Below are 21,652 nucleotides of genomic sequence, written 5' to 3' on the forward strand. Positions count from 1 at the left end.
TTGTGCTGCTGTTCAGTGAGGCATGGCAAAGCCCACCTGGTTCTTTCGGACATCATGCCAAGAGCAATGTAGAAATCTGCATGCCTATGGGCACCGGGTGGCTCAGTCAGTTAAACACCCAGACTGTTGAATTGGGCTCAGGTCATGATCCAGGGTCATGGGATCCAGCCCCACATCCATGCTTAGCATGGAGCCTGCTTAAGATTCTCTCTCTCTCTCTTTCTCTCTCTCTCTATTGTACTCTCTCTATCTTTCTCTCAAAAAAAAAAAAAAGTCTCCATGCCCAGCCATAGGTCCTTACATTCTGTAGCTTCCTCCTTCCCATCCCAGGCTTCACCCATGTCACTAGATCTCTTAGTGCTTTCACATCGGGTGTTCTGGTTTCCCTAGTGACAGGTGCAGACTGCAGACTGGAGATCTGGGGGCACCATCGCTGGCCTACTACTAGCCTTGGCTCTCTCATTTGTTACCTGCATGCCACCTGCATTGCTCTGGTTCCCAGTTCTATGCTGAAAGAGGGACTTCTGATCTAAATCTTGAGAAGCATTGAACAAGCCCCCCTGCCCTGGCATTCTGGGCATATCCACTATCCCTCACTCTCAGGTTCTTCCTGAAAGAATACAGATAGATGGATGTGTGGGGAGGGGAGTAGACAGTGACACGAATATGCTTGATTGTCTTTCAATTCCTATTTCACCCATGTTCTTCTTCTCAGGTATCAACAGTTGGATTGTACTTTCCTGCCAGTGTCCTGGGACAAAAATTAAATAAATAAATAGATAGTTTCACCATAGAACCTTAGTGGTTAGGGACTACAGAGAAAACACCAAATTGGAGACCAAGAGAAAGTACACAGAGAAAACATTTCAAAAATACTACCCTTTTAGGGGCGCCTGGGTGGTTCACTCAGTTGAGTGTATGACTCTTAATTTCGGCCCAGGTTGTGATCCCAAAGTCATGGAATCAAGCCATACATGGGGCCATGCACTGGGTGTGGAGCCTGCATAAGATTCTCTCTCTCTCCCTCTGCTCATCTCCCCCACTCACACTCCCTTTCTCTCAAAAAAAAGCAAAATCAAAAATGAAACAAACAGAAAACCCAAAACAAAACAAAGCAAAAAAAGAAAAATACTACCCTTTTGCCCAATGTATGAAAATTGTCTGTTTTCTTTGCCTAGTTTCTTAGACTGTTCAAGGGTTTAGACTATTTTACCTGGTTAAGGGTGTTCTCAACTACAAATATTGAATATGTAGGAAAACAACTCCTAGGAGATATTACTGAATCAGTAAAGAAGCATCAACTTCCGAGACAAACATGAGTCTTTAATGCAAAACAGGATCAGATGATGGAACAGAATAGAAAATCCAGAAATAGCCACACACAGGAGCACCTGGGTGGCTCAGTCAGTTAAGCGTCCAGCTTCGGCTCAGGTCATGATCTCACGGTTCATGGGTTCCAACCCCGTGTTGGGCTCTGTGCTGACAGCTAGCTCAGAGCCTGGAGTCTGCTTCAGATTCTGTATCTCCCTCTCTCTCTGACCCTCCCCTGCTCACACAGCCTCTCTTGCTCTCTCTCAAAAATAAATTTAAAAAAAATTTTTTTAATTTAGAAATAGCCACAGGCATACATATAAAAAAAAACAATTTTTGACACAACTACAAAGACAATGAAGTGAAGAAAGGATTCATTTCAACAAATGGTGCTGGAATAACTGGATAATTACATGAGGAGAAAAAATGAACTTAAATCCATACCTATGATAGGCAGAACAATGCCCTTCCCAAGATGTCTGCACCCTAATGTGCTCCAAACCCAAGGCTATGCTAAGAGAGTTAAAAGGTAAGCCATAGACTAGGGGAAAAAAAGATTGCAAATTGTATATCTGACATAGGACTATTCTCTGGAATATACAAGAAAATGCTCAAAATTTGATAATTGGAAAACACAACACAAATTGCAAAAGATTTGAACAAATACTTCATCAAAGAAGACATAGGAAGACAAAGTCATTAGTCATAGAAAAATGAAATGTATAACCACACGAAGATATCTCTATACAAACATGTGGAGCAACTCTCATATACTGCTGGTGGGAATATAAAATGGTGCAACCACTTTGGAAAACAGTTTGGCAGTTTCCTAAAAAGTTAAACACTAGATATTTACCCAAGAGAAATGAAATCATATGTCCATACAAAGACTTGTAAATGAATGTCCAGTAGCAGCTTTATTTGTAATAGCCCTAAACTGGAAGCAACTCAAAAGTCCATCAACCGATGAATGAATAAATCAGCAATAGGAAATCCATACAGTGGAATACCACTCCAGCAACAAAAATGAATGAATTCTTGATAACACAACAACAGATGAATCTCAAAATAATGTCTCTGTGAAAGAAGACAGACACCCACCCCACCCCCACCAAATACAAATGGTATGATTCATTTTAAATAAGATTCAAGGACATGCAAACTAATATATAGTGACAGAAAGCAGATCAGTGCCTGGGGAAAAAGAGCTGGGTAAGGGTAGGCCAGAGGGATTACAAAGGTGTATAAGGAATCTTTTGAGGGTGATAAATGTTCACAATCTTGATTGAGATGATGCTTTCACGGTTTTATATATATATACACACACACACACACACACACACATACATACAGGTCAGAATTTATTACATTGTTCACTTCAAATGCATTCCATTTATTGTATGCTATTTATGTTTCCATAAAACTTTCTAAAATACAATAAGAGAACATTTTTTAACAGGTATCATCCCTGTCTTTTTTTTTAATGTTTATTTATTATTGAGACAGAAACAGAGCATGAGTGGGGGAGGGGCAGAGAGGGAGGGAGACAGAATCTGAAGCAGGCTCCAGGCTCTGAGCTGTCAGCACAGAGCCAGACACAGGGCTCGAACCCAGGAACTGTGAGATCATGACCTGAGCCAAAGTCGGAAGCTTAACTGACTGAGCCACGCAGGGGACCCAAGAGAATATTTTTAAATAAACAAAATTCAGAATGAGATAGTGGTGCTAACAAGTTACATCAGCCGGCACCTGCAGAGGAGGGTAAGGTGGGGTTTCCTTGGCTGCCTTGCAAAAATATGCTGAGTTAAGTGAGAGCCCCAGGGTTCAAGGAAAGAAGAACTGCTCGTCCTCTCAGGCCGCCTGAGGGACGTAGACTAGGGTGCTGAATGAACATCTTGGGGTAGGAGGTACAGTAACACCTCAAAGAATTGGAGGAAGTATGCTCTATAACAAAGCTCAAGCACGTTCTTTGTCCTCTTTTCCTTCTGTCCCTTTGCCAGAAGAATCCCCAGGCTTCTTCTTTCTATTTACAAATTTGTGTGAGCAGTTTATTTTGTATAGAGTTGGATGGTGTCCCATGCGTAAGCTAGGACAGCCAATCACGACTGGAAATAATGCCTTACATCAGTGATCAAAAACTAACTAGACGATCAATAGGGAAATTACACAATATGACTCGGATATGACACAATGGGGAAATCCCGAGTCTTAGACGTAGGCAATCACCAGCAGAATCCACCCTCCAAAGTTCTCCCTTATCCAGCCCGGCCTAGCCTTTTCCTTATTGACTCCTCCGGGCGGGGCGGTAGGCGGAGTCGGCCTGGGCCCCGCCCGCTGCGCGCGCCTCCACGCCGCAGCGCGCAGCCTCACTAGCGTCGCTTTACGGCCGAGGAGAGGGTGGGTCCTCGCCTCGAGGAAAGACGCCGAACTGAGGGGCGGGGAAAGAGGCCTTTTGCGGCAAGACGTAAGTGACGGCGTAGGCGGTGCGACTGCAGCTGGAGGGCAGAGGAGGCGGGTTCGTGTTTCCCGGGCCGAACCGGGCTGTTGGGGGCGCGGGTCCTGGGCCGGGGCCGGGGCCGGGGCCGGGGCCGGGGCTGTAGCTGAAGGCCCGCGGTGACAGCATGGGTGAAGGGGAGTGGGGCGGAGGAGGCCTTGGGCTGCTTTGGCCCGTGGGAAGGAGAGGGGGGCTGGGGGCTGGCGGGCTGGAGTCTTTAGTCCAGGCCGGGGATCTGACCCGTGGTTGGTGTTTCCCCGAACCCGCAGCGCGCCCGTTCTGTCCTCGCCATGAGGCCGCAGCAGGCGCCGGTGTCCGGGAAGGTATTCATTCAGCGAGACTACAGCAGTGGCACACGCTGCCAGTTCCAGACCAAGTTCCCCGCGGAGCTGGAGAACCGGGTACGCAGACTGGCTCCCCACACCTGCTCTGGGGCGAGGGAGGGGACTCTTCGGGGACGGGAGACAGTATGGGGCCGACACCAGGCCCGCTGGATGCCTGCCTCGCGGCTCTCAGGAGGGGCAGGCAAGGAAGGAGCCTTGGTCAAAAGAGGGCCACTAAGCAAGAAGTGGTGTTTGGAGGAGGACGAATAAGGCCAAGCCCCCGAGTGTGATGATCTTTTAGGACTCGGTGATGCCGGGAGCCGGGCATCTGTACCAGCCAGCCGTCTTCTTCCCCGGCCGTGCCCACACCTCCACCCCGGGTTATTGACAACAGTGATGAGGAACTAATTCCTGAGGTTCCAAGCCACCTAACTCAGCATGTTTTAGCTGTGTCCTCCTACTTTGCCACGCAAGAATAATCATTATTATTCTTGTGACTGGCGTTTGTGGCCACTGTGCTAGTCTCACTGCTCAGCAGAAAGCGTTTATTAAGTGTTGTGCCAGGCAGTACAGACAAGCTTTCTTGGAACCTGAAAAACGTAGAGCATTCGATCGGCCTGAACAGGGAAATATCTCAGACTAAGGCTGTAAACTTGTTCCCAGTTATGATCGCTGGGAGCCACCTTGTTGTGTGGGCTTGCCTATCAAAACTGTTCTCAGGATATAGGTTCCTTAGGCAACTCTGTATACAGAAATGGAAGAATGCGCCGTTTCCTCCTTCTTCCGAGTTAGAAAAACAATGAAGTGAGCTTAGGTGAGTATGTGTTTTCTTGGGCCGGCATGTGCTCACCCACCCCAAGAGAGATTTTGTGGTCTTGAGCCGTGTTACCTTCCATTGGGTTTCCTTTTCAGAGACCAGTTTCTGGGAAGATGGGAACAGGTTTTGTGCTCTCTTCTTGATTGGGAAGTGAGGGACTGAGGTGATGAGGTGTGCTGTGGGTGTGGGAGTAAGAAATACTGGTCATGGGACGAGTGGGTGTAGATGAGTCTGTGCTAGATAAATGTGTGGCAGTCCTTTAAAGTCAGCTTGTAACCAGGTACGTTGCTCTACCTGATTGCCAAGTTTGGAAAATCAATGTATATCAATTATAGTGTCCTTCAACACTGGTCAAGTCAGTGGCCCAAGTATGTTTCTTTAAATGCAAATGCTTTTCAAAGATACGCTTTTCAAAGAAAGGTTTGTAGGTTAGCTTGTCTGTGAAATGCCATACAAATGCTACAGTTTATTGTCTCGATGTTATGAGTTAACTCAGCTTGACACTGGCTGGACATTTCCACTGTGGTTTGAAGAGGTAGAAGCTGAGCAAGATGCCTGCTGGCTAGAGCTACCGGATTTTTTTTTTAAATAATTTAACATCACAGTTAACATGTTTTATGTGTTAGGGCTTGTATGAAATGGATCAGGTGTTTTATTTGTAAGCCTCTTATGGAAACTCCGACTTACACTATTTATGTACTTTCAAATCAGAGTGTAAACTATATACTTACTTGGATGTTACAAGATTTCTTTGTTGAAAGGTTTTAAAGTCAAACATCCAACTCATAACTGAGCCAAATCATGTCTGTAGAATCAGACATTAGCCTTCTACTCTGTTTGGTAGAGCCTTTATTTTATAGTCTGAATACAGAAACACAATTTAGTCACAGTACTCTACTGATTCTTACAGGAAATTGATGTTTCTAAATTCTGGAGTCCTTTTTACTTCTTTGACTTCAGATTATAGACCAGAACTGCTTGTGACTCTGAGTACTACACGGAGTGTTATTTGGTGCTGTTCAATTGTGTCTTTCAGGGTTTTTTTTTTTTCCTTTTTCTTTTTAAATGTTTGAGTTAAAACACTAGTTTATGCTTTAAACTGCTTGGGAGAGCTTTGACTTTTCTTTTAATGTGTTGAAATCAAATTTAAATTACAGGTTTAAATTTTCCTTGCTTTGTGTGTTGGAAAATTGGAAGGTTTCTGTCTTTGTTTCTCTACTACTTACCCTAGGAATTGTACTGATTGCTCTGCCACTAGAGCTAATTTTCCTTTTGTGAGAACATCACACTTGGCAATTTAATAGAGGAAGAAACTAATATACAAATGTTTTACTTTAAAGCATTAAACACACGTACACACACACATACTCATTTGTACCCTTTAATCTGAGAGCAAGGGCAAATTCTGCCTGTTAACAAGTTTACTTTTTCTATTGCCTGTTAGAATGTAATACTTTGATGCTTAAGTACTTTGTTGCCAGGACAGTTCTTAAAGAAAGCTTTATTCTCATTTTAGCCAATATACAGACATCTAGGCACCCTTGGTCTGGGTAAGAGAGAAATATGTGAACTATAATTGAAGCATCTGTTCCCCTCCATACCTTCAAAACTGTATGTCTGCATCTGGTTCGTAGAAATTACCTTTGACTTGTGATCACTTTAAGCTTCAGCCCCATGCTTTCTACCACATCATTCAACAAGAAACAACATTTCTGGGAAAATGAGTCTGATTCCTATTTCCATTCTGATTTTCAGTGTCTGTTAGTCCAAATTCGTATTTGGCTCCCACTTCACAAATCTCCCAATTTTTTTATCGCTGCTCTAGCAGTCTTCCAGCACCTAGGGGAGAACACTGACAGGTGTTCCTCATAGGGAAGGGAGTGAAAGAAAAATGCCCACATTTGTTCTCTTGAACCCTCCTATGTTAGGTCCTTTGCCTTTACTGCTGCCTAACAGGCTTTTTACCTTTTTTCTGCTTTTCTTTTTTTAATAATCTTTCAAAGAAATTCTTGACTTTTTAAATTTCTTTTTTAACCTTTTAAAAAATCCTTCACCTTTTTTTTTTCTTTAATCTAGGATTTGCTTCCATCCTATAAAGCGTTACTATCTTGGAATAGCTTTTTTAAGATTTCATGTTTCTGGTATGATCAGTAATTCTGATCCTGAAAGTTGTTTCTGGGTTGGATCCCATGGTTTTGAATCACAAAACCAAAGAAATGTAAATCATTCACAGAACCTTCCTTATCAGGTCATAACATTTTAGGTAAATCGTGAGTGTTTGAAATTATTTACACTTTTGTGGATTTGCTGATGTGACAAACTGAAGGTGTTATCTTAGGCATAATTAGGTAAAGATAACAATGTGTGACAAATATTTGTGGTGTGATGAGAGTCTGTTTTCAGGGAATGAGAACTCTGACATCAGTTCTCCAAATGACCATTCTTCAAGTGGCAGCTTCCAGCACCATCTCTACCCACCTAGCCCTTTTCGGAAACTCTTAATATTTAGGAAATTAATAGTAGTTCCTCCTGAAAAACCCGAGAGCCACCACCACTTTAGAGCTCACCTTAAAGTTTTTCATGCCGTTGGCTCACTGCATCCTCATAGTTTTTCCTTGTGCAGGACACAGTGATTTCAACTGCCTCTGATATAAAAGGTTTTAATAGCTTAGGGGTGATCACCATAAATTGTTTTACATTTTTAAAAATTATGTTGCTGGGACTGTTTTGTCTCAAACTATATGTTGAAGCCCTTTGATTTTATTCTGAGTCTATATGTATAGACTTCATAATGGAGAGAATTCGTATGTAAGGAGTTACTCTGCTTGTTTCAGGAATAAGGGAGTTGTGTGAGAGGGGGCCCTCAGTAAAGACAGATAAGTTGTCCTTTGTTGACAAGAAGATGGTGTCGCATGAAATACTAATGGGATGAAAATCTCCGGGCACTGAGATGTGAAATCTACAAGTCCTATTAGAAGAAAGTGAAAGCAGATGATTAGAGTGAAAATGGATGACAATGGTAGTATTAGTGTAAATGTGAGATAATAGTGTCGTTGAATAGAAGGCTAGTAGGAATGACTTGATGTGAAGAATTTTGTGATAGTTTGAGATTTTGACTTGTTCAGTGTGACCTTTTGGTAAATTCCAGTGTTTAGGGACTTAGTTTAAGATTACCTGCTCTTAGAGAGGCCAACCAAGAAACAGACTCTTAACCTTAGAGAACAAACTGATGGTTACTTGTTATAGGCGATGGTGATTAGGGAGGGCACATGTAATGAGCATCAGGTGATGTATGGAAGGTTGACCCACTACATTGTACACCAGAAACTAATATTACAGTGTATGTCAACTAACTGGAGTTTACATAAAAAACTTAAAAAAATAATAAGATGACCTGTCCTTTCCAGATAAGAGAACATCTCTCCTTTTGTGCCCCTGCCGTATTTTATATATGCATCCACTATAGTACTTTGTCAGTTAGTCTGTTTTTATGTTTACATGCCTGTTCTACTCACATGACTTGTCAACTTCTGGAGGACAGTGTCTTACTCCTCTTCCTCTTCAGCCTGTCCTAACATCTTATGATAGGCACTCAGTAAATGTGAATATAAGTGAATGGAAGATGCAAGGACTGTATAATTTTATTAGGTTACTTGAAATTCCGTATAAAGAATAGACACCATACCGAGGCTTGAAGATAACCAGTGTCCATAAGAGGGATAAGATTTAAAGAAAACTAAGCAGTTTCAGTAACATAGGTCCTGATTTAATCATCTGGAAGGTTTGCCAACTATTAGATAAGAATGTTGACAAAACAGTAGAGTCAGTTAGTGATAGCAGGCATTCGTGAGGGGTTGATGTTTTTTTCCAAAACTTACCCTTAAATTCTTTTTTCCATACAGATCGATAGACAGCAGTTTGAAGAAACAGTTCGAACTCTAAATAACCTTTATGCAGAAGCAGAGAAGCTTGGGGGCCAATCATATCTTGAAGGCTGTTTGGCTTGCTTAACCGCCTACACCATCTTCTTATGCATGGAAACTCATTATGAGAAGGTGAGCCTACCTTTGTTTTCACAAAATCGCTTAAAATCATGGAAAAGGTGAATTGATGATATATTTGTATTTACCTGGTGATAGTTGACATAAAATATAAAGGGGCATTTATAATAATAATAATTCAAATTCTCTTGTTGCTCCTGTGTAGAGAGCACATAGTAGAGATTGAGTCTTTTAGAAACAGATCAAAATTGATCTGTCGACGTGGAGTTGACATACCAATGTTCAAATTGGCTGACACTTAAGAAGGTGTAGAAGATCTATATTCTCATCCTATCCAGCTTTCTGAGACTCCTTTTACTTTTTTCTCCAAGTCTCTGTCTTCAGTCTTATCTGCCTTGAGTTCTTCTCTTTCTAACTGCCGGCTAGACGCAGAGGTGCCAGCTTCTCAATCTAGATCTCCAAAAGTCAAACCTCATGCCTCCTCATTTTGTTTCATAGCATCCTGCCTTTTTCAGTACCGTCCTTAGGTGTGGGGGATGAAGAAGAGGGGAAATGTATCAGTTGTCAAAGACTGAAATATCTGCCATTTTCCCATTCATTAACTTTTCATGACTTCCTCTGCCCCTGTTCTAGTGTGTGCCCGTATTACCTCTTAGACTGTTGAAATAGTCTGACGAGTTTCATTTCTTCCATTCTTTCACTTATTTAAACCATCTGCCACTGCCTTCATGAGACACTGCGTTCCTTCCTCTAGCACTGCTATCAAGTCAGAGGCCTCTCCTGGCTTCCCATTTATTGCCAGTGAGTAAAGTTGAAGCCCTTTCTCCAGCTGACCTCAGGCCTCCCTTTCCAGCTCTGTCTCCTGCCCTTTCCCACTGTATCTTTTGACCAAACATGCTCCCCTGCTGGGCACCAAGCGTACCCTCCAAGTTCCTTCACCTGTAAGGCCACTCTCCCCATGTTTGAGTCTTGCCAGCCCCCAGGTCCCTCTGTCCTCTAACTTTGCCTTACTCTTCTAATGGTATCTTTCTCTCCCGTGTATCCCTACATTTTATTTATGTCTCTTTACCTGGCACTTACCTCTTTGGCTTGAGAATGTAGCAGTTTGCTTTCTTATTTGCCCTTCAAGTATTCATTTTTCTTGAGATCAAGGACAATGCCTTAACTGTTTTGTGTCCCTCTTCATGCCTAACACCATGCCCTGGGCGCATTAGGCACTCATTGAATGTGTGTTGAGCAAATTTATGTCAATCAGAGTAAACCCCTAATACATCATTTAATTTTGAGCATGTATAGCGACTGAAAAGCTCTATGGGTATCAATACTATCCCCCACCCGACAGAACTGACCCCGTGGTTGTCTTGCACTCTGTGTAGTAGAAAGCAGAGAGTTGCACCTAAATGATTTTGTGAATTACTGGCCAGAGATGCTGCCATATTCATTAGCATCCTGACATGAATCGTGTTAGTGTTACTAAAAAGGGTGTATTTAAATAACCAAATTAGTAGTTATATTTGTCTCCATATTATGCAGAGCAGCAGCTAACTGTCATTCCTGTTTAATATTCAAAATCAGAAGTTATAAAGGATCAGTATCAGCTTTCAGTCTGTGTTCTGTCTTAGCAGCTTCTCTTTGATAGTACATTTGCTGAGTAAAGGGACAAGGGTTTCATTCATTTGATAAATTATTTATTGAAAGCCTACTATGTGTTCAACAATGCTCAGGGGATATAACAGAATAGGACAAACATGATTACTGATCTAGTAGTATTTATGATTTAGTGGTAACAACTGATGTTAAGGAAACAAAACCAACTAAATTATAAATGACAATAAATGTCTTAAAGAAAACAAACTTCCCTGTGATAGAAAATAATAGGAGAGACCTAATGTAGACTGTATGGTCAGAAAAGGCCACAAAGTGGTAACACTTAAGCTGCTAAGTGAAGGATACAAGTTGTGGGACCATTCAGGCAGACATGGGTAAATACAAAGGCCCAGTGAACATGTTAGGTCCTGAGAATTGTATGAAGGCCAGTGTGGAAGAAAGGGGCTACAGGTGAATTTGGAGAGGTAAGGAAACTGTGTCATGTAGGAGCATGCAGTCCGTGGAAGGATGTTTGGACTTTATTTTCAGTGCAGAGGGAAAGGTACTCAAAGGTCTTAGGCGTGGGAGTGGTATCAGATTTTCATTTTAAAGCAGTTTCTTTGAGCTGAAGGGGAAAAAAGATATAAAAGTGGAAGTAGGGAAACCAGGTACAATGCTCCATAGAAATCCAGACAAGAGATAATGATAGCTTGGATGGAGAACAGAGCAGTAGAGACAGAGGGAAGTGAACAAATTCAAGGAATATGTTGATAGTTGAACCAAGATTCAATGAGAAGCTGGATGTAGGACGGGAGGGTAAGGCTGAATTCATATGGATAGAAACTAGGTCAATCGGGGATGGTCATTTAAAGAAGTATGTAATATTGCCAATTTAAGGTAGAATTCCATCCTCCAGAATATTTTGTTCATGGCTAGTGGGGTTGTCATTTCACTATAGCTTTTACATTTGTTGATAAGATTTCAATTAGCTTTTATTTATCCATGTGCATTTGCTGAAATAGATCCAGAAACCTCCTTCTAATGTCAGTTGTAAAAAAGAAATGGGTAATTGGGTTCCAGCCAAGTCATTCACTAATTATAGGATCATGGACAAATTAATCTGAATTCTCTCAACTGTAAAATGGGTATTAGAATTAATATATTTCCTCACATATGGTAGATGTTTAATAATAGTGTTTTCTTTTTTTAAATTATTTTAATGTTTATTTTTGAGAGAGAGAGAGACAGACCAAGCATGAGCGGGGAAGGGGCAGAGAGAGGGGAAGACACAGAATCTGAAGCAGGCTCCAGGATCTGAACTGTCAGCACAGAGCCTGACACAGGGCTCAAACCCCCAAACCGTGAGATCGTGACCTGAGCCTAAGTCAGACATTTAACCAACTGAACCATCCATGTGCCCCAATAGTGTTTTCTTGAGATAATTTTAAGAGGCACCTGGCTGGCTCAGTCAGTAGAGTGAATGACTCTTGATCTTGGGGCTATGAGTTCAAGCCCCACATTGAGTGTGGAGATTACTTAAAAATAAAATCTTTGAGCAGCACCTGGGTAGTTCAGTTGGTTAAGCATCTGACTCTGGATTTAGACTCAGGTCATGATCCCAGGGTCATGGGATCGAGCCCCACATTGAGCTCCTCACTGAACGTGGAGTCTGCTTAAGATTCTCTCATTCTCACTCACTCACTCTCTCGCTGCCCCCATCTCTCCCCCCTGCTCTCTGGCCCTCTCCCTTGCATGAGTGTGTGCACATGGTCTCTCTCTCTCTCTTACTCTAAAATAAAATAAAAATAGAGGTATTATTATAAAAATACATAATTTTAAAATAAATAAAAATTTAGTGTATATACATATATACACATACACTAACTTAAGTGTTTACATATATACACACACACACACACATACAGGTTTTAATCAGGCACTTGTGAACTCATACAATCTTTATTCGAATATAAGTAATCTTTTTTAGCAGCTGTTGGCTTGTTTAGCTGCTAAAACATTTAGCAGCTTTTAATTAAAATCCCTTTGACTATAGGGGCACCTGCCTGGCTCAGTTGGTAGAGCATGCAACTCTTGATCTCAGGATTATGAGTTCAAGCCCCACATTGGGTGCAGAGCCTACTAAAAATAAATTAAAATAAAAAATATATATCCCTTTGATTATTAATCTTGAAAAGCAGTTCTCAGTTTCAGAAATACTGTGGAAATTGATCCTAGTATACGTTTTCACTTGGGTTTATAGGCAATATAGATGGTACTACTTTATAAGTCTAATCAAAGTTTCTTTTTTGTGGGGTCTTATAAAGCAGGTAAAGACCAAATAAAATTAGTCAAGAAACCAAAATTTAAGGTGTGGCCATGTGTTTTAAGTAGGTGGTTTTACTGGACCTGAATAACTAAATCATGCAAAGTGAACAGCTGGAATGGTCCTAAGATATAATGTATTTATACTTTCAAAAGAAAAGTTTTAAGTGTATATTTGTAGTTTTGATAAAATGATAAAAGTGTAAGAACAGCTACCTTCTCCCTCCCTCCGGTTTGTCCTTTAGGAATTTCTGTGCTGTTATTTTCTACTTTATGAAAGGACAGGATTGAGTCATTTAGTCTGTAATGTTTTAAAAACCAAAATTCTTAATCTACAAACAGCAAGCCAAATGTAAGAATGTTTATACTTGTCATGTGGGTTAAATTTTTTGAAATTGCAAATAAGCCCTTTAAAACTCACTAGAACAATCGTGCTTTTTCCTCCTGTGATGTGCTGTTTATTGATTTAAAATGAAGATAAAGACTGCAGTGTTATTTCTCTGTTGTTGCTGCCCGTTATGATTGGGTAACAAACGGGCTTGGAGAAGCTTCTCCCCGCATAGCTGTCTGCCTTGTTCGTAACATCCCCTCTGCTTATGTGCCGTAATCTGCACAAGGAACAAATCCTGCGGTTCTTGCTTAGCCTTGCTTAGGATATTTTTTCTTAAAGGTCTGTATTTCTTCTTGAGGCTTTCTCCAGTTTAATATTCTCAAGGAGGATAATCTTTACTGAGGTTTGATTATGTTTAGCTTTGTAAATATTATACAGATTGAGGTTTTGTGGAGGGTTTGAGGATAACAGATAATTTTGTTCAATATTCTACTTTGTTTTGACATTGATTTACCAAAAATAATAGACTGTGAGCGAAGTGTCAACATAAAGTTTCCTGGGAGTGAGCATGCTGCTTTGTCCCGCCTGAGATGCAGTATGTTACCACTTTCTTGTTGCCCAAGAGACTAAGGCTCGCCTGCCTTCCCCAGAGCAGTGTAAGAGGATTTAGAGCTTATGCAAAAAGGAAACAATGTTTTGTTTCCTACCAGATACCTAAGTGCACATGATTGTCATTAAAGTTAAGTAAAAACTTTGCACAACAAAGTTATGCTTGAATCAAATAAAGGCATGCTATTTCTTTGTCCCTAACCTGTGACCAAGGAGTGAGAGAGGAAAGCCGTTCTGAGGAAATCCTTCCTTTGAAACCAGCCATGCAGGCACTTTTCTGACTGTCTAACCCCAAAGTGGAAAGGGACTGGAGTGAGGGTTCGGTGACCCTCCAATCTCCAGTTCTGTCAGATGAGCTGGGAAAGAAATTGGAGAGAAGACTGAGAGTCGTGAGTTGGGCACCTTTGTGGGCTCCTTCTATTTGTTATTTTAGCATGATGGACAAACTGATAGATAGTACCTAGGATTTCTTTTGTGCCCTTAAAGACCAAGCATCACTCAAGTTCTTTAAGAGTTGAAAATAGAATATTTTTAATACTTCAGATATTCAAGTGAAAAAAATTTTTTCTTTAGAAGTGGTAGTGTTTTAAGTTTTTTTGTGTGTGTTCATTTTTTGAGAGAGACAGAGCATGAGTGGGGGAGGGGCAGAGAGAAGAGAAAACAATGCAAAGTAGGCTCTAGGCTCTGAACTGCCAGCAGAGCCCAACTCGAGGCTCAAACCACAAGATCATGACCTGAGCCGAAGTCAGATGCTTAACTGACTGAGCCCCCCAGCCGCCCTAGAGGCGGGGGTATTCGTAAGTCACTGCTTAACGCTGCAGATTGCTCTTTTAATGATATGCTCCTTTAGAACATGAGATTGTAGTATTCCCAAAGATGTAACTTGAATGAATTCATTTAAATTTTATTTTCCTTCAATAAGAGATTTCACTATACAGACTACCCAGTGTTTTAAATTCTAAATCAATTTATACTAAAGCACCTAAATTGTAATGTCCCAATTTTGTTAGTTTGCCCTGGTACATTGTAGATCCACACTTAAATTGTTACTTAATTTCCAACTTTATTTTAATACAGTTCTTTTTCCCCTTTGTGTTTATCTATGACTTTATTGTATGCTGGTAGTATGAATTTAAGAAGAGGTAGAGTAATTAAAGAACTGGATCAAAGCCTTTTTGAATATTAGAGCCAAAGAGGGTTATGATGACTTTGAATCTGAAATAAAACATGTAACTCTTTGATTTTATATATAACTCTTAAGATTTATTTTCTCCTGGCTTATCTGTCTCAAAATTGCCCTTATTAAAGCTGGAGATTTGGCAATTTCCAGAAGTTCCTTTGTATCCTATCTGGTTTTTGTCTGCATTTGCTTTGACTTTTACAACCTTAATGCTAAACTTATAAATTGAAGTTCCCATCGAGGACCCAAGAGCAAACTACAGAGCAGCACTATATGCAGACATGGAAATGATAGAAGACACTTGATCAGGAACTCCAGAGCTGCTAACAGTCATGTGCTTTACAAAGGAAATAAACTTTTTGGTTTTAAACTAACAGGGCTATCTTTTGTTATGGGCCAACTTTGTATCATTAATTAAAATTGACAAAAGCATACAAACAAGAGAAACAGCAGTTCTTAAGTGTTAAAGGGAAAGAAAGGCAGGCCGGGAACTACCCTGGATATTAACAGGTATCCCATTTACAGCACTTTATGAGTGGAAAAGGGAAGGGCACAACTAACGTTTTTGTATGTGATCATCTACTTTTCCTGTACCCGGGATTGAGATGACAGGAGGTAAGGAGGAGGGGCTGCACCCATGCTTCCGTGTGCATTCGCGTGTACACGGTATTGAAGATGCTTGTGGGCGGCAGAGCCCTCCCAACTGTGCCGCATGTCTGTGCAGTGTGTGCCACATACTCAGAGCTGTATCCCTCCGTGTGAATATCTGTTCTTGTTTTGAAAACAAATTCCACTGCCTGAGTATTTGGAGATCCGGCTGCTGATCTGATGACGTTTATAAAAAGCTGTGGTGTTTCTTTTCTGTCAGGTTCTGAAGAAAGTGTCCAAATACATTCAGGAGCAGAATGAGAAGATATATGCTCCGCAAGGCCTCCTCCTGACAGATCCCATTGAGAGAGGACTCCGAGTTGTATCTTTTTAGTCCAGATCATAAGGTCTAAAAATCTATAAAAAGAATATTTTGACAGTACTGTTTGGCATTGACTAGAGAGAATTTAACTCCCTTCTCGTGTATCTGCCGGAGGAATCTTCTGTGGGAATCGCACTCCTACCGTAAGCCTCCTGTCTCCAACAGTTTTCTTAAAGCAAGTCTGCTTCATCTGCACTTGTGCAAGCCTCTGGAGTGTTTAACGTTCCGCTTACCATCTTTCTTGGTGGTTCTGAGGGCATCTTGTAGTAATAATGGAGGTGGTATGAGTAATGCATTTCAGCTGCAGAAACTCTGAACCTAAAGCCTCTTTGAAATGCACAGACTCACAATGTGTGGTGAGACTTGTCATCCAAATGAATTGCAGCTCCATGGGTTCATCTGACTAGTTGAAATCAGTTACAGCTGCCAGATGTATAATTTCATTACCTTTGACATACTGTGCGTATTTTTAGAGGCAGTAAGCTTTGAAACTCACTAAATGAATTTGGTAAATAAAATTCAAAAAAAAACTAATTTAGCTTGATAACTGGAGTAATGAGTAAAATAAAAATTTTTTTTAAACCAAGGTCAGATAGTCCCAGGCCTTCCAGCTGATAATAACTTCAGCAGTTTTATTATACTCTGTAGCAGTGGTTCTTAAACTTTTAGAGGTCATGAACCCTCTCCCAGGAAAAAGTTAGCAAATAATTTCAGGGCATTTTGAACCCCTGAATTCATTACCTCCTTCAATTCTCAACCGAGAACTCCCTAACTTCTATAATATAGCATCTTTTTTCAGGAAAAAAAAAATGTTTTTCACAAAAAATAATCCGTGTTTGAGAGGGAGGACACGTGGAGTACTGCAGGCAACTACATTTCTTAAAGTTTTCGGCAAGATGGAGAAAGTGTCATGTTTAACTTAGGGAGGAGAAATTCTTAATAATTTAAAAAGGAGCAAAGTGAATTGGAAGCAAAGTCTGCACAGACCATACACAGCATCTTGCCGTGGTCCTGTCTTCTGTGTTCCATTCTACAGTGTGTTTTCTTAACAGCCATGCTGTTCAGATTGAAATCACCATTTATGAAGACAGAGGCATGAGCAGTGGGAGATAAACCATACAATTAAAGGTAAAAATAACATTATATGACCTGTATGTAGTGTTTATAATTTGTAGCATGCGTGAATTTTCTTTCCTGCATGGCAAATAAATCTTTAGATAATGGCATATTCCCTGTATTACCTTGATACTTAAAATCTGTATTTAACCCAAATTCTGTTTGGGGATCTAGAATTTGATCCTGATTCCCTTCCCTACTCCCGCCCCCCATACTATTTTCAGACTGGTTTTGTTACTTTGTTTTAAGGCATGTTTTTGGGGGCGGGGGGGGGGTCTTGTTTTAATATTTCAAAGCAATCTTACACATGTAAATAGTTGGATTTTGCATATAAAAATCATTTCAGCGATTGCCCTGCCTGTATGATGAATGGCTTTAATAACCAAAGAAACATTTCAGAGTAGAGGGGGAGATTCTGAATATTTCATTTATTTAAGTGGCTTCATTGCCCTGCGGAAGAAACCATAACCCTAGTGGGTAATGTAATTCTTTTGTTTAGACTATTTATGTTCTTATATATCCAAATAATGACTTTGAATATGTGAGAAATACATTAGTGAATACTGATAGGAGTCTGTAAGCAAATCATGTGGAAGCCAAAGTACATGAGCACAGCCTTCTAAGTAACAGGAAATCATACTTCACGGTTTCTGCTGATTTCAGTTGTGCACGCTTTCTACAGAGAGTGCTCTGCTACCGTATTTTCCTAATTGACTGTTTGTAGGCGTCTGTCACTAACAGGCATTGCAGAAACAGATCCTCCCAAAGCAAACATGCCCTTCCTTCCCAGGGCAATAGCAATAATAACTCCCGTCTTGAGAGCACCTGCTCTGTGCCAGGTATTACACGAATGGTACTTTTCGTTCTTATAAGAATTCTGCAAAGTATTCCCTACATTCCACAGAGGAGCAAACCAAGGTACAAATAGACTAAATGGTGTTCTCAAAATTATACAGTTTAACATGTTTTTGGATATGAACCCAAACCTGACTGACCGTAAAACTGTTTTTTACACCATACTTCGTATAAGTACTTGCAGCAGCAGAAACCTGGGGAAAGGGAAGCGTCCATCAGATTATTGTTTATCCTCCCCTTTTCTTTTTCAAGACTTTCTTTAAAACTACATTTTGTCTGCCCCTGTACAATTTATCAAATCCTATAAACCAGCCAGCATTCCAAAGCTGCCGCCTATTAGCACTAGTGAAATTGTCACCTAAATTCTTTGACTTTGAAAGCCAAAAAATCCAAGTAATGACATTGTCTACCCTGTGTTTTATTTCTTTAAGAAGAAATAAACACTTGTTTTATGAACCCTCAGTGTTACTTGTTCATATACTTCTTGTGTACAATTTCCAAACTGATATTTCTCATTTGAGCAACCGGGAACCTTAAAGTATGGTTTTTGTTACATGCCATTGGAATAAGTTTATTTTATCAATTGCAGCTGTGTTGACTTGGCACAACCCATTTGTCATGACTCATTTTGCAGCTATTATTGCTAAATATAATGTCTTTCTGAGGTGGTATGGGGTTTTGAGCAATTACACACCAGAGACTAATCTATCAATAGTTAGGCAACTGTGAAATTTTGAATGGGAAAGATTTACTTTAGGAACTTCTGGGTAGTTTCATGAATGCAAATATTTTTGTTCTGTTTAGTTTTTAGAGCTGTGTGCTCCTCAGGCCCAGGATATAGTGTGGGCTGAGGTCTTGGGCGAGGGGGAGAAACTGTAAGAGTAGTAAGTTCCATTCTGCCATTTTCCTTAAGTCTCTAAGGTTTCAGCCGGTTGAAGTATTATATGAGAGCTAATGATTTAACAACAACAAAAATACAAATCACGGAGATGGCCTTTATTTAAAAAAAAAAAACTTAAAATATCTTTATTAAAGACTGATGGTATTTTTCTTTTTGGATTATCTTCTTTGTTTAAAAAATTAGAATGTGTCATTCTGTCACAATAAATTAGTTATGATAAAAATAGCTAACTTTTGTTGGTGCTTATTATGTGCCTGCATATTCTAAATGCTTAATATTAAGCATCACAACAACACTACAATTTTTCAGATGAAGAAACTCGGGCACAGAGAACATAAGTTACTCACTTGGCTGAGGGTAAAACTAGTTGGTGGCTGCCGAGGCAGCTTGGACCCAAATTCACCACTTCACCCTGTGCTGCACTACCTTTTGTGACATGATTAGTCAGAGATTGAAATATACAGGGCTCAGAGCACCTGAGTGGCTCAATCGGTTATGTTTCTGGCTCTTGGTTTCGGCTGGTCGTGATCTCACAGTTCATGAGGTCGAGCCCCGTGTCAGGCTCCGTGCTGACAGTGCAGAACCTGCTTGGGATTCTCTCTCACCCTCAATCTTTGCCCGTCTCCCATTCATGGTTTCTCTCTCTCTCTCAAAAGAAATAAACAGAATCATCCTTTTTAAAGTATATATGTGTGTGTGTGTGTGTGTATAGATAAACAAACATACAGGGCTTGCATTTCTAGACTGCTCAGCTATGAACTTGCCTATTCATTTAGTGCAGATCCAAGTATATCCATCTATTAGAACAGAGCGTGCTTGCTAGGAGCTCTGATCAGTTGGTGTGAGAGAGATGTTTTAGAGGTTATTCTTAGCATCCCTTTCTAATACTTTTGCTTTTCCTAACTACAGATCCCTTCTCCAGCTGGGACCCTCATCTATCCACTGGCCGATCGCAGAGTGTCCCCTACCTCCTCTCCAGAGCATCATTCCTTTGTATCTGCTGCCAGAGCCACGGTGCCATTTACTCCAAGGACTAACTTTCTAAAATTCCACACCTGGAGTGACCTCTAGTCGCTCAGCATCCACTTTGTGTCTCCAAATTGTGTAGGACTCTGTAATCTTTTGATTAGTTTCTGAGAAAACACAATGAAGCATTTCACTTTTTTTATTCAAAACCGTAAATAAAATAAGCCGTTGGTCAGTCCAACACAAAGTTGATTTCTTCCCTGCCGCCAGGACGGTGTTCCCTCGTTCCTGGGGCCAGCTTCCCAGGTGGCGTGAGACTTCAGCGAGTCCCCTCTCAGCCAGTGTTCAGACTTCTTTCCCCCAAAGTCAGAAAATGCTTTTCTCCAGGATTGGGGTGAAAGGTAGGCTGCGTCTGTGGCTTTGCTGACGCGTCTCTCAGATCTCAGAGAACTACCAGTTTTGCCATGGCCAGAATCTTAAAGATCTATTTCTGCTGTTCAGTTTCTCCAGCTGAAATTCATTGGAAAAATAATGTATGTTACTTGTTTTATTATAGCAATTATTCTTAATTAAAACAGTATTTAATGCAATTTCCAGTTATTTTTCTTTGGAGAATTTTATATTTGCGTTACCTTGAATGTTGGGAAGATGCAGTATGTGTTGTGTGTTCCTTACAACAATAAGTAAGCACAATAAAGTGGATGCTAAACCATCAAACACATAAATGTCCCTGCTGTGTCCCTGAATGTGTAATAAGCAAGTATAATAAATATTTTAATTATAGTTTTGTTATAAATATAACTTATGAGAAAAAAATTTGATAGGAATAATACCATATATTGCTAATTTTTAACTGTCCCTACTGGCAAACCTTATGATTCATAGACTTTCCTCATATACAGTATTCAGTGCACAGAAATCTTAGGATTGGTTCAAGTACAGTAAGTTCAGTGAATTCCAACTAAAACTCTCAAGTCCAAGTCCGTGTTTATAGTTCTTCTGGCTATATGTTCTTAGTGTTAAGGTTTCCTAGGCCCTTCATTCATCTTTGGGGTTTTGAGAGCACTGGATTTGCAAGAAAGTTAAGAAATATATTAGGAAAGAATGAAACAGTTTAAAGTTTTACTTTCAGAGATACTGTAGGTGCTAATACTGGATTTAATCTTTCAGATTTAGTTTCTTTTATGGATCTGTTAGTTATTCAGTAAATCCCATCCGTCTGTGTAATATTTTAATTGTATAAAATTCCTTTGTTACTTTACAGCCTGTAATAGTGTGTCTGTCTGCCTTTTAAACCTGTTGCAATAACTTTGCTGAAATAATAACACATTAGTAAAACTTTTCTTAAACAAATGGTCTCTGTGTCATTTTGTTGTGATTTGGTAAAGTGATAATGGTATTAAGTTTGGCAGAGAGACAATACTGCTAGAATCTGTGTAGATAATTTTCAAATACCTTACATTTGTCACACTTTTCAGTTCATATGCTTTATCTCATAAGAGGCAGATATTTTAGCTAAATATATAAACACCAAGAAATAGTCTCTAATAGTAAAAAATGTATTCGATTAAAGAAATAAAAGATTAGGATGTTTCGGGGCACCTGGGAGGCTCAGTTGGTTGAATGGCCGACTTTGGCTCAGGTCAAGATCCCACAGTTCACAGGTTCAAGCCCTGCATCGGGCTCTGTGCTGACAGCTCAGAGCCTGGAGCCTGTTTCAGATTTTGGATCTACCTCTCTCTCCCCCTCCCCTACTCCTGCTTGCTGGCTCTCTCAAAATTAAACATTAAAAAAATTTTAACAATTAGGATGTTTCAACAGGAAGAAATCAGTTATTATTAGATATCTCGGATCATCTGACTTTTTAAA

The 21,652-nt window shown here is 40.3% G+C and overlaps 1 protein-coding gene across 4 annotated transcripts; it reads left to right on the forward strand.

Moving 5' to 3' along the window:
• Positions 1 to 3,671: 3,671 nt before the first annotated feature.
• GOLGA7 (golgin A7) lies at positions 3,672 to 21,136 on the forward strand. Of its 4 annotated transcripts, none has more exons than XM_029936360.1 (6): positions 3,672 to 3,775; positions 4,075 to 4,206; positions 8,848 to 9,000; positions 15,844 to 15,945; positions 17,011 to 17,073; positions 19,727 to 21,136. In XM_029936360.1, the coding sequence occupies exons 2-5, from the start codon at positions 4,096 to 4,098 to the stop codon at positions 17,056 to 17,058; spliced, it is 414 nt and encodes a 137-aa protein (XP_029792220.1). In that variant the 5' UTR covers positions 3,672 to 3,775; positions 4,075 to 4,095; the 3' UTR covers positions 17,059 to 17,073; positions 19,727 to 21,136. The 4 variants fall into 4 exon arrangements, with proteins under 4 accessions (XP_029792220.1, XP_029792224.1, XP_029792218.1 ...); XM_029936364.1 differs by having other exon boundaries at positions 3,775 to 3,826; positions 17,006 to 17,073; XM_029936358.1 differs by having other exon boundaries at positions 3,775 to 3,826.
• The last annotated feature ends 516 nt before the right edge of the window (positions 21,137 to 21,652 follow it).

This window comes from Suricata suricatta, chromosome 1 (assembly GCF_006229205.1).
Source record: "Suricata suricatta isolate VVHF042 chromosome 1, meerkat_22Aug2017_6uvM2_HiC, whole genome shotgun sequence".
NCBI classification, from domain to species: domain Eukaryota; kingdom Metazoa; phylum Chordata; class Mammalia; order Carnivora; family Herpestidae; genus Suricata; species Suricata suricatta.